This window comes from Lagopus muta, chromosome 3 (genome assembly GCF_023343835.1).
Source record: "Lagopus muta isolate bLagMut1 chromosome 3, bLagMut1 primary, whole genome shotgun sequence".
Classification (NCBI taxonomy): Eukaryota; Metazoa; Chordata; class Aves; order Galliformes; family Phasianidae; genus Lagopus; species Lagopus muta.
The window spans coordinates 60238047-60254319 of record NC_064435.1 but is presented as its reverse complement, the minus strand read 5'-3'; the positions used below and the strand labels follow the sequence as shown (position 1 = coordinate 60254319).

Genomic DNA, 16273 nt, shown 5'->3' with positions numbered 1-16273 from the left:
TGTCTACTACCTGGGTAACAGAGGGAAGAGTTTTTTATACACACACACACACACACAAACATGAAACATCTTGAACTTACCTTTTAGTACCTTGCAAACATATTTTCCTGATCCAACAAAGTTATGAGAAGATCTACACTGTAAATCATTATGAAAACTCTATCTCTGCTTGATTCCTACTGTTGTGAGAGATGTTGCAAATATTTTTCCACACTTGCATACATAAACACAATAGTGGATCTCTAAGATAGACATTTTTTAATTTCTCAAGTGTAAATCTTAAAGCTGAACTTCCATATTAATATTTAAGAAATCTCCCAGTTTCTCTTTAGAAGTCTGAACACACTTTTGATACTTCTAATAACCACAAAATGAACTAATATAATTTCTGTCTTCTTGCTTTCATCTTTTAGTATTTCTGAAATTTTCCCTATCCATTGTTAAAATACCTTTTTATTAGCAGCCTTTTTCTCCCTGCGTAAAGCTGTACAGGTATCTATCCATGGCTCATGGGAATTTCCCATTTTTTTCTTTTTTCTTTTTTGTCTCTCCAGATCATTAAAGACCAGAAGTTAATGGTGATAGTTGGAGGGATGCTACTCATTGATCTTTGCATCTTGATTTGCTGGCAGGTTGTGGATCCTTTAAGAAGGACAGTGGAAAAGTATAACATGGAGGTATGTCCTCGAGCCCAAGTAATACTTGTGGTTGTGTATCTACAGCTTTCTATAGGAACCTGCTATATGCTGTAGTTTATACGAAAGCAAGTCATGCATCTGAGGGAAACAAAGGTTTTATTTTTATAAGCAAATAGCAATGAAACAACTGCAACCAAAAGAAATCCTATCTGTGGTTTAAGGTGCTACTTTGCTGTCACATCTGAGAGTTTTTAGATGAAAGTGTTGTAAACACTGGAGACTACTCTGCTAAGGCTCACTGTTAGAGTCTGTTGCGATAAATAATAGATTATCAGAACACATTAGCAGATTTCAGTAAGCGCTCATACAAGATAAATGTAAAAGTCACTGCTTACAATGCAGTTACTACACTCTTTCTGAAGATGCTCAGGAATTATGTTAGCTACTGGTATATTTATTTTCAGTAATAGCATGTGCAAACACACGTGCTGATTATTTCTATTCTAATTCAATTCCCAGAAAGGTCATGCTACAGATTTCAGTAGGGAGGAAATAATAGCTTAATGCTACATGTACAAATTTTCCAGCATTCTGGTAGGTATCTAGTGGAGAATGGAATGGAATGGAATGGAATGGAATGGAATGGAATGGAATGGAATGGAATGGAATGGAGTGGAATGGAACAATGGAGAACGGAATAGGCTTTCTGGACATGGAGGACCTGGTAGAAAGAACCATGGCAGCAGTGATACAGAACCAAAAGAAAACAAAAGAAAGATACCTTAGAAATACCTGAAAGATACTTTAGAATGATGTACCCTAAACTGCCATGCAAGCCTTTCAAGAAATCATTTTATAGACTGAAAAAGTTTCCACGATCATTCCCTAGAGTTTGAACTTGATTTTGATGAGACTCTCCAGCCATTCTGATTGTCAATAAAAATGGAAAGTGTAACTAAAATGTATCTTGTGCAGACACTTGTGCCCTATATTTGCAGAGCTTGAAACAGTAGCAGCATGTTGACAGGCCTGCTTATTTCACTACCTTCTAACTACATTGCAACTGAGGATATTTCAGTTATCACTGTACTGTTTCACTGTGCATATAAAAGCAAACATGCTATTATGAATAATTACAAAATCTAACTTAATGCTCATTTCAAAACTTGATTGAGTTAGATAGGCCAAACCAGCCCATCACTCATTGACAATTGATTATTTTTTTTTTACCCTGATCAAAGGGAAACCAAAACTGAAAGTCCTGATATCTAATCTTAGCAGAATCACAGGAGTGATTTTTTTTGTAGACAGCCACAATAACTGTGAAGCTGTTAAGCCTTAAATGCAGTATATTTGAAAAGTAATTGTAATTGCAGTTCTAAAAGCTTGCAGTTCGGATCTGAACTTACGAGTGTGTAATTTGTACTGCTAAAACCTTAGTAAGTTTTCTCCATACTTGGCATTATGATCATGGGGTTGCACACCAGTGGCCTGAATAATTTTAAAGCTGGACCTCTCTGGGAACTGGGTAAGCCCATGCAAAATCTTTAAAACTCACATAAAAATGGGTAATGTGTGCATGAATCTACGTTATATTTTAAATACTCAGCATAGAATTGACCAAGATTCTCTGTTAGAAATCTCTGTTGTGACTGTAAACTACTCAGAATGCTTTCTTAAGCTAATGGACTTGAGGAGGGGAGGAATTAAAAGTAATATGCAAGTAAATGTTGCCATTAAAGTATTTTTACTTATTTGAATTATTATACATATTTAAGCAATGAGATAAACTGCAATTTATTTTCCTGAAGCAGGCCTCTAGGTCCCAGAAAGCCCTTACTTAAAAAAAAAAAAAAAAAAGACAATTGTATTTGCATTTGTCATTTTCATTTTAGGGATTTTTTCACTGCATTCTGCAATGGTGAACTCTTTACTTGAGTAGTTTGTTGTGTGTTTGGAAAATACTTATCACATGGTAAATACTACTGGAGGCAAGTTTCTGTTTTATTTCTGAATTGAAAATGAGACATTTCTTATCTTACTTGTGTCTGAGAAACAATTTTAATGGCATGTTTTCTCTCAGTTAAAGTAGATCTAAGTAGTAGAGACTAAACTGAATGTAGACTCCAAAGTTCTGAGTGCTATCAGTCATTTTAGCTATGACCCATTTCTGTGCATCAAGGTGTTTTGAGTGCTATTTTAATTATGCATACTCACTGACTTTCTTTGTAGAAGTTGTGTGTGAAGATTTAACACTTTCAGGTGGTCTTTATTAATTGTATTTTCATAAATGGAAAGTATAAGTGAAAGTAACCAAACAGAAGTCTTAAATCAATGTCCTTGGTTAGAAATTACTCACTAAATGGTTTATTTGAATCTCAACACCAGCAAATTATCAAGTACTTCTTAAAACTCCAAATTCCTTTCTCTGAATTTGTGAAGTCAATCTAGACTTTTATATACTGTATAGTATATCTAATACTGAATGTATATATATATATATATATATACCTATATATATATACTATTTATTTATATGTCTTAAAGCTGAAGATGAGCAGCCTGTGTCTAAAAGTGTAAAGGAAAGTGAAAAGGCTTCTGTTGGAATGAATGGCACTGGCAGGAGCAAGAAACAAACTGGGATGTTTGTCCATCAGTTTTCAGATTGGTCTCTGCAATCCAGACCCTAGACATCAGCTTTTCTTGAGAAACACACATTTACAAATGCTCTAAGAGACTCAATAAAAAGTTACAATGACTGAGACCTAAAGTATACAGATCCTCCAGCCATCAGTAGGGCAGTTACTTGTATTTGATATATAAGCAAGAAAACTTTTTGCTTAAAACAGACTACAGAATAAAGTAGAGACAGCTTTAAACGTTCTTGTAGCTGTACTCCAGTTTCCTACAAAAGAATGGTAAGGTTCTTCCTACGTAATCTTTGTATAGAGTACTGTAGGCTTGATTCTCACATAGTGCAAATGCATTTTCTGACACAAAATGCTTCTCAGCTTCAAACAGCAGTGTGGAAAGGTGGTTTTTAACCGTAATGTTAACTCTGTTCATCTGTTTTTTCTTATTACATCCTCTGTAATGTTTTTCTTTTGGTAATGTTTCAGAAGAAACCAGTGAAGAGACCAGTTGCTGATTTTCTCAGTTTCTTTCTAAGCTGTACTTGAAATTTGTGTTTATCTGCCCCAATGGCAGAGCCCTACTTTCTTTTTCAAATCATTTGATTTTTTTCTAGTTTCTTAAGAAATATTTGTATGCAAAGGTGTTATGTGTGTGCCTATTTATTCCTGTTGCTCAGTAAACTTAGAATCAGGCAAATTCAGATAATTTTAACAGAGCAGTTACAGCTCTTAAGGACATAGCATTGCTACAGATATCATGGAAACAGTCACCTGTATGGAGGAAAGATTCTGATAGAATCTCCCTAAGGGGAGAGTTTCAGTGTGAGTTTACTCTTCCTTCTAAAGACAAACATGATATATGCTCTGCTGCTGAGGAGTGTTACTGTTAATTAGACACAGAGAATCCAACCACAAGACAAAAATATATAGGAAACCACACTCATTTCATCTTCTCACTGATGCACCTGCTTTGGAATGAAACCGTGGTCTGAAATAGCAAAATAGCAAAATCTTTTATGAATCACTTCTCCCTGAGCACCAGGGACATTATAATTCAATTTCATACTTACTAAGTCTTTGTGTAGACATGCAGTCATGCACACTTCTTGCTCAGAGTACAGATTTCTAAGATGTGGGCACAGACTGAATCTCTGTGGCTGTAGAAGGTAACCAGTAATAATGTTAAACAAATAAGAACTAGGGGAGATATATCAGATTTTATAGTTCCCAAAAGTAAAATGGTCTTAGATCAGTGCTAGACTTATGAAAAAAACAATAGTTTGCATGCCAGATGCCAGTATTTCTTGCAACATTTTACATCTGTTATCTGGGATAGCAGTGTTTTTGTTCCTTGATGTCTCAGTACTAGATATACAGTTGTCACTGTGATATTTCCTCCTATTCAACCATGTGATAACATATTATTTTAATATTCTGGAATCATATGGAATGTTTCTAGTACTTAGTTTCACACTGACTTTTCCTGAGATTGCTGTAGTAAAAAAAAACATCACAGGAAACATAACAAAACATAAACATATAAAAAACATATAACATATACAGGAAAGGTTGAGCAGGCCATGCCAGTAGTGGAATAGTGTTGCCTATTAAAGAAAACTTGAAGTAAAACCAGATTAACAAATTAATCAGTTCAGTGAGTGAGTTGGAATTCCCATGTATTCCAAGCACATGACAGTGTTATCAGCAACATGTAACAAGCCAACAAGTTAGAAGATCGGCTTTGACTGACATGCCTAGGGAGTCATAAATATTGCAAGAGGAAAAATATGCATATGGAAACTGGACAAGTGCCACATCAGAATGTGCTGCACAGTGAACTTATTTCAGGGCAGTGACTGCTTCACACTTCACCAGATTGGAGTATCCAACAAGAGGGAATTAACCCTTGATTTCATTCTGAATAGCATACAGAGTCGAAGTGTTGATAATTTACTAAGAGTTGATATTTGAAGGGCTATTCTGCAGCTACAAATAAAACATTCTTATCTTCAATAGTTTTGATGAAGCAACAACAGCCAACAAAATAGAGTGGTACTCAACTTCAGAAAGGGAAACAACATAACACTGAGGAAGCGTCTTAAAGAGACACTAAAGAGGACACCCTGGAGAATTGAATCTTTGCAAGTAGCCTAGAGAGTATTAAAATACATATATTGGAGACACAGAGTAAGTGCATGCCACACATCAAATAGGACTTGAAAACAGATAAACTCAGCATGGTTGAACAGCAGGTAGATATCCTTTAAAAAAATATATATGAAGTTGTATCCAAATGAAGAAAATAGAAAGGATCATGAACTCTGGTAGGTTAAATGTAGAACACAGTAAAGAAAGGTTAAAGCAACTGGCAAAAGGCACAAAAATGAGTAATAAATCTTTTATCTACATATTGGGAGCAGGAAGCTTGCCAGGAATTCGGAAGAGATAATGTTTGATCAGAATACTATGGTATTGCTTGCAGAAAACAGGGTCAAATAGAATTATTAAATGACTATTTTATTATTTTTTTTTTATTTTTTTTTATTTTAATTGAAGAGCTTATGGAGATTTCTATGCTAGAATCCTTGTGATCAACTCACTGAAGAGTGATGAGCTGCTGGTAGGAACAAACTGTTTACAAATAAGGCACTAGAACTAGATTGTTTTCCAAAGCAGTTCAGAGGTACTAGTGAAATTACTGACAGCAGTACATAATCATAAGCTCAGAGCTGCTTTGATATCTGAGAGAAAAGTTGTAAATGTCTTGCCGTGTTTTCAAGGCAGACTGGAAACCTCATGGCTTTGAGCTAATGCTGTAACAGGCCAACTGATAAAAGTTATAGTCAAGGGTAGAATTAGAGATTACTGTACAACACTGAAGAAGAGTTGATATGGCACTTGTGGAGGAACATATGATTCAAAAACTGTGAAATCCTTTGAAGAAGCCAGCAAGCATGTGAGCAGAAGCTGACACAGCCTGCTGGGTCTCCAGAAAGGACATGACAATTTCTTTCATCAAAGGCTCTTATGGAAATTAACTAGCCATGGAAAAAGAGAGAAACCTTCAAACAGGCATCAAATATTTTAGAACAAGAAAACAGAATTCAGTAATACCTAAAAGTTATCTTTGGGGAAGGAGGGATGTAATTCCTTCAGGGATCTGCACTGGGACCTGCGTTCTTCAGTGGAAGAGGAAGTGAATAAATGACAAAAATTTTAGCTGTAATAGTAAAGTATTCCAGGTAGTAAAAAGATGGGTTGATTCTGAAGAACTCTGGAGGGACATTGCAAAACTCCGCTTTTGAACATAAAATGTGTGGAAAAAGAAACTTATATAATGAGCTTGTAAGTGCTGTATAGGGAATAAACCAGTCCTAAGTTTCCATAAATAATGGTAGGTTCTGGTTACTTCAGTGCTATATTGGAGCAAGGAATTGGTGTTAGTAAATTCTATGAAAATGTACTGAGTAGCAATCAAAACCTGTAGTGCTAGGACTTTCTAGGGAGTATTTGGGGGAAAAAAAAAATTATGCAACAAAGCAGAGAAAATCGTGTGATCTTATTAACTGGGTCTGGTTGGGACAGAGTTAAAATTCTTCATAGAAATAACCCTGTGGTGCTGTGTTTTGGATTTGTGTCTAAAAATGTTGATATCACAGCAGTGTTTGGGCTAATGCTGAACAGCACTCACATAACCTCTTTTTATTGCACACACAGTGAATAGGATGGACGAGAGACTGGGAGGGGACAGCCAACACAGCTGATCCCAACTGGCCAAAGAGATATTCCTTACCGTATGTGCAACAGCATGCTAAGCAAGTCGTGCTCAGCAATAAAAACTGGGGTGGAGGAAAGAGTGCAGGAGTTGTATTCCAGGGACTGGTTGTTCATTAGCCATCATGTGGGAGGTGGTGAGACATTGCCTTTGTATCACCATTTTTTCTGTGATTTGGTTGGTTGGGTTTTTTTTTGTTTGGGAGAAATTTTCTACTTGTTTTTTTTTTTTTTTTTCCCTCTTTTCCTCAGTTATTGAGCTGCCTTTATTTTGACTGATGAGCTTTCTTGCTTTTGTTCTTCCTATTTTCTCTCCTGTCCCACTGGGATTGTGAGTGAGCAAGTGGCTATGTGGGTGCTTGTCTGCTGGCTGGAGCCTGTTTTGGCCATTTGAAGAGCCTTAAACTAGCAAAAGTGGTTTGTCAGGACTCAGTCATTCATTAGCTGGAATAAGTAGGTGCTGTACATCCTTTTGGCTGCAATTGCTTGGCTGATACTTCATTAGAGAAGGTACCAGCTTCCAGACCTTTGCTTCAATGTAATGTGAAATGGTCTTTTCTGATTACAGCTTAAGCAGCAATTTTAGACATTATTATCTCATTTTCTATGCAAAGTTTTACTGCTATAGTGTTAGATAGGCTTTTAGATTTTGCTTTTAAGTACAGCTAGAGGAAACACACTTGTAGACTAGGTAAATTCAGTTCATTTTACATCTCTTTGATTAAGACAGAATTTGTTTTAAGCCTGGCTTAAAACAACTAAATTGCCTGAATTTTTTTTTCAAAGTACTGATCACAATGTTAGCTGGATTGAAATAGCTCTGCAGATGCACAAGGATGTTTAAGATTTTCTCAATAAGTGGATATAAATGCAACAAGATTGAATGAGTAAATGTTGTGTCTGAGTATCTGATAGTTTTTTCTGTGTGCCTGCTCCAAGTCTAGTACATAAAGAAATGAAAATTCCAGGGATATTATTTGGGCTGCAGGTGAATTCAACAAAACATTTAATTCTAGAAGTAATTCAAGGTAGTAATGCCAGGCCACTGCTCAGTGGGAGTTGTGTGGATCTAGCTTAGATGAGATGTAAGTAAAACTCAGAAATGAGTTCTAGCTTAGATGAGATGTAAGTAAAACTCAGAAATGAGTTCATATATTACATTTGGAAGAAAAGAAAGGCTAAAAGCATGTACAAGGAGAGCATGATGCTCTATCCTAATATTTAGGCCAGTAAACTAAGAGCAGAGGCCACCAAATAAAAAAACTTTCTTTCGGACAGCCTTTTTTTCATGTAGAATTGCATTGTTTGTGTGCTTTTAACCAAAAAGTGCATGAAGGCTGGTATTCAACTATATGGGCGTAGATCAGATAGCATTTTCATATGAAATTGTGCTTAAGTCCTAGACTAGTAGCCTGAGTTACTGAATTTTAATACCTTTACTTCACATTTTTACCATTTTTTTCCCTTTTAATTCTTGTCTTCAGTCATGACTACTGTTACTGTAAGAACTGGAAAATATACTGCTGTGAAAGTATATACAGTGTAGAGCATGTGTGTGCATCTGTATGTACATGAGTAAAATGTGAGGATTGGTAAAGATGTCTGGTTCTAATTCACGTGCTCAAGTAGAATTAAGCAGGTTCTTCACTGAACTGAGACAATCATGTTCTTTTCTCTTTCTGCATATGTACATATGCACAAACAGATGTGTTTAGAGGTGTTGTTTATACTGTGGTATTGGGCCACATTCAGTCAGCTAACAGCTGGCTTAGTAAGAACTTCGTCAAAACTAGATTATGAAATGAAGTATATAATTGGCTGAAATAGCTTCTGGAGGTGTTCAGCCTAATGCCGGTCAGAGCTCCTTAGTCAATTTTTTCTCTAAATATCAATGTGCCCATCTGTTTCCCCCACTATTTCTTAAATAAGTTTGATTTCTTTCCTTTCAGTTTGAAATATTACAGGCATTGGGAGCCAAATGTCTCCTAAAATATGTAGCCTGTTTTCAAGCCCTGTAGCTCACAGTGGGCAGCCCACCAGAAGTTGCTGAAACTGAGAACACTCACTTGCATCTGCTGGGGCCCACCAGTGGCTGGCAGACATGCCAGTAAGGATGAAAATAAATGGCAATGGAAGTCAGCTGTAAACCTTCTGGTGGCCCAGAGGATCTAAAGGAGGTCCAAAGAAAGACTAAATATTAAAGAGCAAATGCTGGTTTACTTGTCTTTCTGATGTGACATCAGTTTCCAAGGGAACAGAACAAAACGTGAGGACTGAGAGCCAGCAACTGAGATTGACTCAGCTGGTGGCTAGTTCTACTTATGTTGCCATGGAAACAGATATCAAATTGGCAAAAATAAAGAAATAAGGGTCAGTTCCAAAATGGCAGGATGAATGGCTGCTGCTTTATCTACTTAATAAAATGAGGCATGCTTTTGTTTATTCCCCTTCAGTAAGCAATTCTACTTCTGGCTCCATTATTTATTGCTTACCAATCTTAGGAACGTAGGCTCCACTATCACACACCAGACTTGTAGTTCACATGTTTCAGCAGTTTTCTTGCAACATTTACTGACACAAATGCTTTCAGATGTAGACACTAGAAGCATATTGTGCATGATAGAGAGTTCATCTGTCCCACTTATATTTTCACCTATGGTTCCCTAGTGGCTTCAACTATGCAGTTTTATATACCTCACAATACTCTTTTGTACTTTTACTACTTGAATACTTTAGTTAATCCAATAAATGGCTGTTGTTCTTGACTTGCTAACTTGCGGTTCATTGCAATTGCTAACTATATGCTGCATGAAGAACTTTTTTCAGTTTTGAAGAGGTTGCAGTATAGTTCATTGAATATACCTTTTTGGGGGGGGGAGGGGGGGGGGGGAAGAAAAAGAATTGAATTTTTCCTATTTACTTTTGTTGTACCTTTCATTATTTCACATGTGTTCGCTATAGATCCTTATTTTTCTTTTTCTCTGTTTGGTAGACAGTTCCACTTTCATCTAGCTTCCTTTCCTACAACATAGAAAATCTAAGGCACCCTTTTGGTTAGAATGATGAATATTGTGCATTTCAAAAGATCTATGTGATAGTGTTCTGTATTATTCATCCTATTCCTTATGTTTTGTGTACTGTTTTTCACTGTTATTAAGCAAAATTTTGGATTTTGCTGTCAAATTTTTTCCTAGATCATTTCTGTGCATTAAGGCCCTTAGAAAATGTGTAAGTAGTTCCATTGTTTTAAAGTAAAAATGACTTTACAGTTACTTCAGTTGATTTGTTGTGATATTTCTCTCTCATCTTCATCACTTTCCTCACAAATCCTTGTAGTCAATTAACCTCAACAGTTTTGTCTGAACATTTACCTGCTAGTGCTGTTGAGCAATACTGACTTCAGAATGGGAGTATGGCTCTTAGGATGGAAGTGTTACTCTGGAATATGGAAGCATGACACTGGGTTCATTTGCGTATAGTTATTGTTACTCATGTTGTTGTAATGCAGTCATATTTGTAGCGTATCCTCACTTCAGGAGCACTTTGCTCTAGCTCTTCTTTTTCTAAGAACTCAACTGCCGAAGGTGCTCAGTAGATCCCATTCTTTCTATTGTATCTGGCAATCCAGCCTATGGTTCTTCTCTTGGGAGTTCAAGATATAATGTTCAATCTTTTTTATGAATAATTTACTGCTTTTGGTAGGAGCACTACTGAAACTGCAGTGTATGTTGTGAAACTACCAGTAAATGATTCATAGCCTAATCAGCTTTAAATGCACCAGACATATCATGTGTCAGTGACGCCTGAGTGCTCATACAGAAGTCACTGTGATAGTTCCCTTTATTCTCTGATGATGATCAGTTTGTGGTAGATCCAGTGGCATTTCTTCACTTTAAACACTGAATACATGGTATACATTCATTCAGACGTATTCATCTGTAGACTAAATAGCCAAAATTGTACTGGTTTTATACTTCTTTAGAAGACTGCAAACTACTACAGAGTTACTAAAGGATTCCACTGATTCTTTTTGTTATTCAGCTCCTGACTACCAAATAGCAGCAATGCAGCTTTAGGATATTCAGCATTCATTCAGCAGTGCCACATTTACAACAGCTGGGAAGCTCATCTCCTCACATGCTTTCCTTGTTCTTTCAGAGGTAAATCTCTCAGGAATCCTGGACACCTTTCTACCTCAACTGCATATTAAGTGTCAAGACTTAAAGGCATTATAATCCAGACAAGAACATATTTTGCTATTTTGTCAGTGGCTTGAGTTTCTCTTAATATCAAAACTGTGAAGAAAGACAGGGAAACTTCTAAAAGTCCAAAGCTTGATTAAGAAAAAATTTCAGAAATCTGCCTCAAGGAACTAATTGATCTTTCTCATTGCATTCTGTCCTGAGCAGTCAATGTCCAGCTCCTTCTAGCTCTGTAACATCTCTCCAGCTTTTATTGAGGTTCTTTTGGTTGCTTGGTTTTTTCATTTGTGTTTGTTGTTTGTTGTTTGTTTTTTTTTTCTTAGAAGCATGCACCACTGCACAAAGAAAGAGAGGTTTTAATGCTTATGTCAGGAAATAGATGCTGACACAGATGAAATAAAGCCTAATGAATTACTCCAAGAATATGCTGAGGCTGCAACAGAGGCCAGTAAAATCCATCTGTCAATCTTCTCTGGCCTGATCAAGGCTTACCCCTATTTAGGAGGACAAATTGTCCAATGTAATTAATGCTCCTTTGGGAGAAGAATATTCTTTTGTTCCTTTGGGTGTTTAATAGGCTGACACTGAAAAGACACACCCTGAGTATTCTGGTACTCCTTTAAAACTATGCCTTCAGTCACTGAGCTAATTGATGAAGAAGACCAATCTCCAGCATGTCTGGTTATAGTTAGTGTCTTTCCCCTTGGATGTCCTGAAACACATTACTGGTAGTGATGAGTGAGTCCTGCTGTCAGTGGTGAGAGTCAGGCCATCAAGACCTTTATGGAATGCTAGACCATGAAGTAATGCTCTCTCACCTAAAACAGATGCTCTGCCTTTGCACTGAAACTACCTCAGAACTTCTAAAACCTGATAGGTAGTGATGTAGCTTTGGTATAGAGGCAAAGTGCCATGTGGAGCATTTCTGTGCAGAGCAACACAGACACTTGGTGAACTGGTTAGACAGCATGGGCAAATGCACAGGCAATAAGCAGGTGACGCAGAAGGATGGAAACTAACCTGTGCAAAACAGATCTGATGCTTGTGGGGAGAGAACCTGAAGAAACACTCCCAGGCACAAAGCCATCTTCTTTACATCTATGCCCTGTAGTTCATCTCACTTCTGTGTTTAGTTCTCCCAGATTCTTCCCTATTGCTGGGCATTCTTACAGAGCAGCATCCATGAGACACCCTACACTGTATCTGTACTCAAAGGTGGAAGACCTCATCTCTGGAAAAACAATGAGGTTTTTAGTTATCTATACTCTATAATCTGCAAAACACAAACATAATGTGTTTTGATATGAAAATATGGATACTTTGAAAACTGTGTTTAACAAAAAGCAACCCACTAGTGTCAGCACAGAATATGTATTGCAATTACTTTTGGCCATTCTCTGCATTGGTTTCCCATACATCATTAAGGGAAGGCCTTTGGCTACCTTTGTTTTATGTGTGAAGACTGTTTACAGTTTCAGAGGGAACAGCTGTTTCTTCTCTGATTAACATACTCTCAAAAAATCAAATAGTTCACATGTAAGTGTGAAAAAGCTTTTTGGGGGGATCTGCCAAACACTAGAATGAACACTTCTACAAAAATTGCATATTATCACAAATCTACTCACTCTTACAAAAGCGTGTTTGTTTCTGAATTAGCCTTCTCCAGCATAACTGTCCAGCAAAATATGTTTACACATGTTTTAGTATTCAAAACATCCTGCTGTATATTCTTCTCTCCCTGGAGAAAAAAGAACACACAATAAATGTTACGACATTATTAATGGTATCAATTAGCATTAGCAATGAAATAGTTAATCACTGTGATCTGCAGGTCATTGATAACTGCTGTTAGTTGGGTACTCACATGAGTGCTTGTGCCCAGTGATGTTGGCTTGTTTGTGGAAAGAGTCAATTAAGAAGCAAAACTTTTCCCAAGGACATATAATACTGGTTGTATCATTTTATTCCAATTCTTCTGAATCTCTGTGGAGTATTTAATTTCTGTTCCCTGAAAAGATTTTTTTTGGATTTTGACATTATTGTCTCGAGAGAAAATTGTGATTCTTCTTTCTTCTGTCATCTTTACTTCTTGCCTTAACTCCAAACACATAATGGGCCCCATTTTCTGGTTTCAAATACATTTAAAATAACTCAGTGTCCTTTTCCAGCTACATGCTCTAAAAAACCTGTGTTAGCCATTTAATTTTTCTCATAATATTATTTTTTCTCATATATATGTATGCATGTATTTGTGTATAAATATATATACATAGTGCATTAACTTCTCTATTTTGAGTATATTGAGTATATTTAAAGGAATCTGTGATTTTCCCAAATAAAATTTTGGATTTAGGTTTCTTGTTGGACTAATATCTTTCGTATTGCTTTTTTAATCAAGTTTCCATTCTATTCGAAATATTTTACGCTTTCTCATTCAGCATCCGTGACCCAAGTCAGAATCTTAGAGACTGAAGAATGTAAAGCAGTTGAGAGTTTCTTTATTATTATTACTATATCATTTCAAGGTTTGTAAGGCTAGAATCATCATCCTATGGAAATACCCTTCTCACATTTTAAAACCATTATGCCAGCCTTTGCCATAATTCCTCATTAATAAATAAAATATCATGTAATTCTTAGCAGTTTAGAAGAATCTCTTCTGATGTTCACTATGGAATTAGATACTACAGAAGACAGAAAATTGTGGAGAAAACTAAAGAGGCTTCAATAAATATTTGGATTTTTTTGTTTGTTTGTTTTCCAACAGAAACAGAGCGGGGAGTCTCCCTTACTTTCAGCAATCTTGAACATGTAAGCACCCCGCTCATATGAATTTTAAGAATCTCTTATGGAATGATATAGAACCCAAACATTATTGAAACTACCTGTGGTTCTGATAGTGATGTTATTCCAGGATTTTTGCCCTGTTATATAACAGGATTATATTCTGCTCTTTACAGAAAAGGAGTTTTCATCTAACTGCTTTGATTAGTCCCTTCTCATTTTGGGGAACTGTTGCAAATAAAAGTGGAACAGAACACCTACATAAAAAAATTTATAGAACTAATTATAGAAAGTAATTTACTATGCAATTTTTATTTGAAATAATGCCAGTGATCTAGCACATAACTTTATACAGTAGATAAAAGCAAAATGAAAATTTTCTGCTGCCAACCTGTAGATGTTCTTCAGCAATTATTATAAAGGTTTAAGGCACATATCTTCTATGTTTTCATTTGGGTCTACTCTTGCAATAACATTGTGAGCACAGATTTAAAGCAAAGTATTTTTTTCATAGTCTTAATTTGTATATGCTAATATAAAGAACAGCCCATTAAAACTCTATGGAGATACATTGTGTGTGATGCTAGATCATCAAGCAACGGTAGAGGAAATGACATTACAAAGGAATTAGGCTGGAGCCAGATGGAAAGGATTGCTGATACGGTAGGATTGTGATGGATTTTTTTCAAATTTGCCAGTATGTTCCTTTTTTAAATATAAGAATTCATATCAATTTAATTAATCTGAGAATACAGAGTCATATCAAAAATTATCAAAATAGTTATTTAAGCTGTTAAAATGATGAACCTTGACAAGTCATTTCAGTAAGTTGCTCAGCCACTTGGGACAGGTACTGGGCTAGATAGACCACTGTCAGCAAGTGCAACTGCTGTTGCATGCCAGGGTGGGAAATTCATTAGTAATTTTTTAGTTCACTTTTCATTTAATTTTCTTTCTATTCTTTGTAATGTTTTCATAGAGGAGAGAGAGATGTTTTGACATACTGTAGATAGCACTTTTTAACACTGATTGAGGAATGTTTAGAAAGTAATTCTCAACATGCAGCTTGTATTCTTTCCCTAGAATATCATGAATATCGTATTTTTACTTAGCAATTGTGTTATAGTGGGAAAATATATTCATCTAATACATCATGAAGAGGAAGAGGCCTACCATTGTTTTTACTCATTTTTATTTAATTAACGAAAACTCAGAGTAAAGAACTGAAATACAGAATTAAGGAAGTGCTGAGTCTGAAAGATTTGAAAGTTTTCTGATCTAAGACCCTTAGCTTAAAGCAGGAAAACTTAGAATAGGGTGTTTGAGACCATCTCTGGTTGTGTTCTGAATATTTTCAAACATGGACTCTTCAATCCTCACTGAGTAGTCTGTTCTGATGCTTGCCTATCCTCATTATGAAAAGGAGCTGATGTTTAATTTCAGCAGCTTAAATGGCATTTCCTGTACTTCATTGTGTGCCCTTTTATTCCAGCCAAGTACCCCCTAGTACAAGTGGATGCCTGGGGTTTCTTCTTCCCCAAGAAGGGCTTGGCATTTCCCTTTGCTCAGCTTTAGATCTCTGTCAGAACACTTGTCCAACCTCTTGACAGCCCACTGAGTAGCAGCAAAACCATCTGGTGTGTCAGTGCCTACTCCTACTTTTGTATCATTTGCAGACTTATTGTGGATGTGTTCTGTCCCATCATGCACATAGTTAGGATGACAAACTGTATTGGCCCTAGAACTGATCCCTAGAATAAAACACTCTTGCCTGGCCTCCAGTTGAACATCATGCTGCTGATTATCATAGTGCCTAGAATCTGCTATTTTTGTCAGTTTCCAGTCCCCCTTGCAGTCCACCTATTTACTTCTTTCTAGACAGACATAGACAAACTATGTTGACTGCTTCCAATTACATTTTTGTCCTTCGTATGTTTGGAAAAGGTTCTGTGGAAATTCGCTCCATGATCTACAGAGGGTATGGTTAACTGGGCTGTAGTTTTCTGGATCCTTCTGCTTGCCTTTATTGAAGGTAGAAATTACATGCCCAATTCTTCTGAGATATTTTCTGATCACTGTAATCTTGCAAAGATGACCAAGTGGCCTCACAATGACAGCTCCTGTATTCCTTGTGAGTGCATCCTATCACTTTCCCCATATTTGTGTGTGCCCACTTGGTTTGGATGTTCTTTAATCTGCTCATGCTAGCCGGGAATAAAAGTTCACTGCTGCAGATTTTCCT

At 36.4% G+C, this 16273-nt stretch overlaps 1 protein-coding gene across 1 annotated transcript in view; it reads left to right on the top strand.

Annotated features, from left to right (window-relative positions):
• GABBR2 (gamma-aminobutyric acid type B receptor subunit 2) overlaps positions 1-16273 on the top strand; it is a 451814-nt gene that overhangs the window by 322707 nt on the left and 112834 nt on the right. The window contains exon 13 of the mRNA XM_048940847.1: positions 555-677. Coding sequence (XP_048796804.1) covers positions 555-677 — 123 coding nt within the window. The remainder of the gene's footprint in view (positions 1-554; positions 678-16273) is intronic.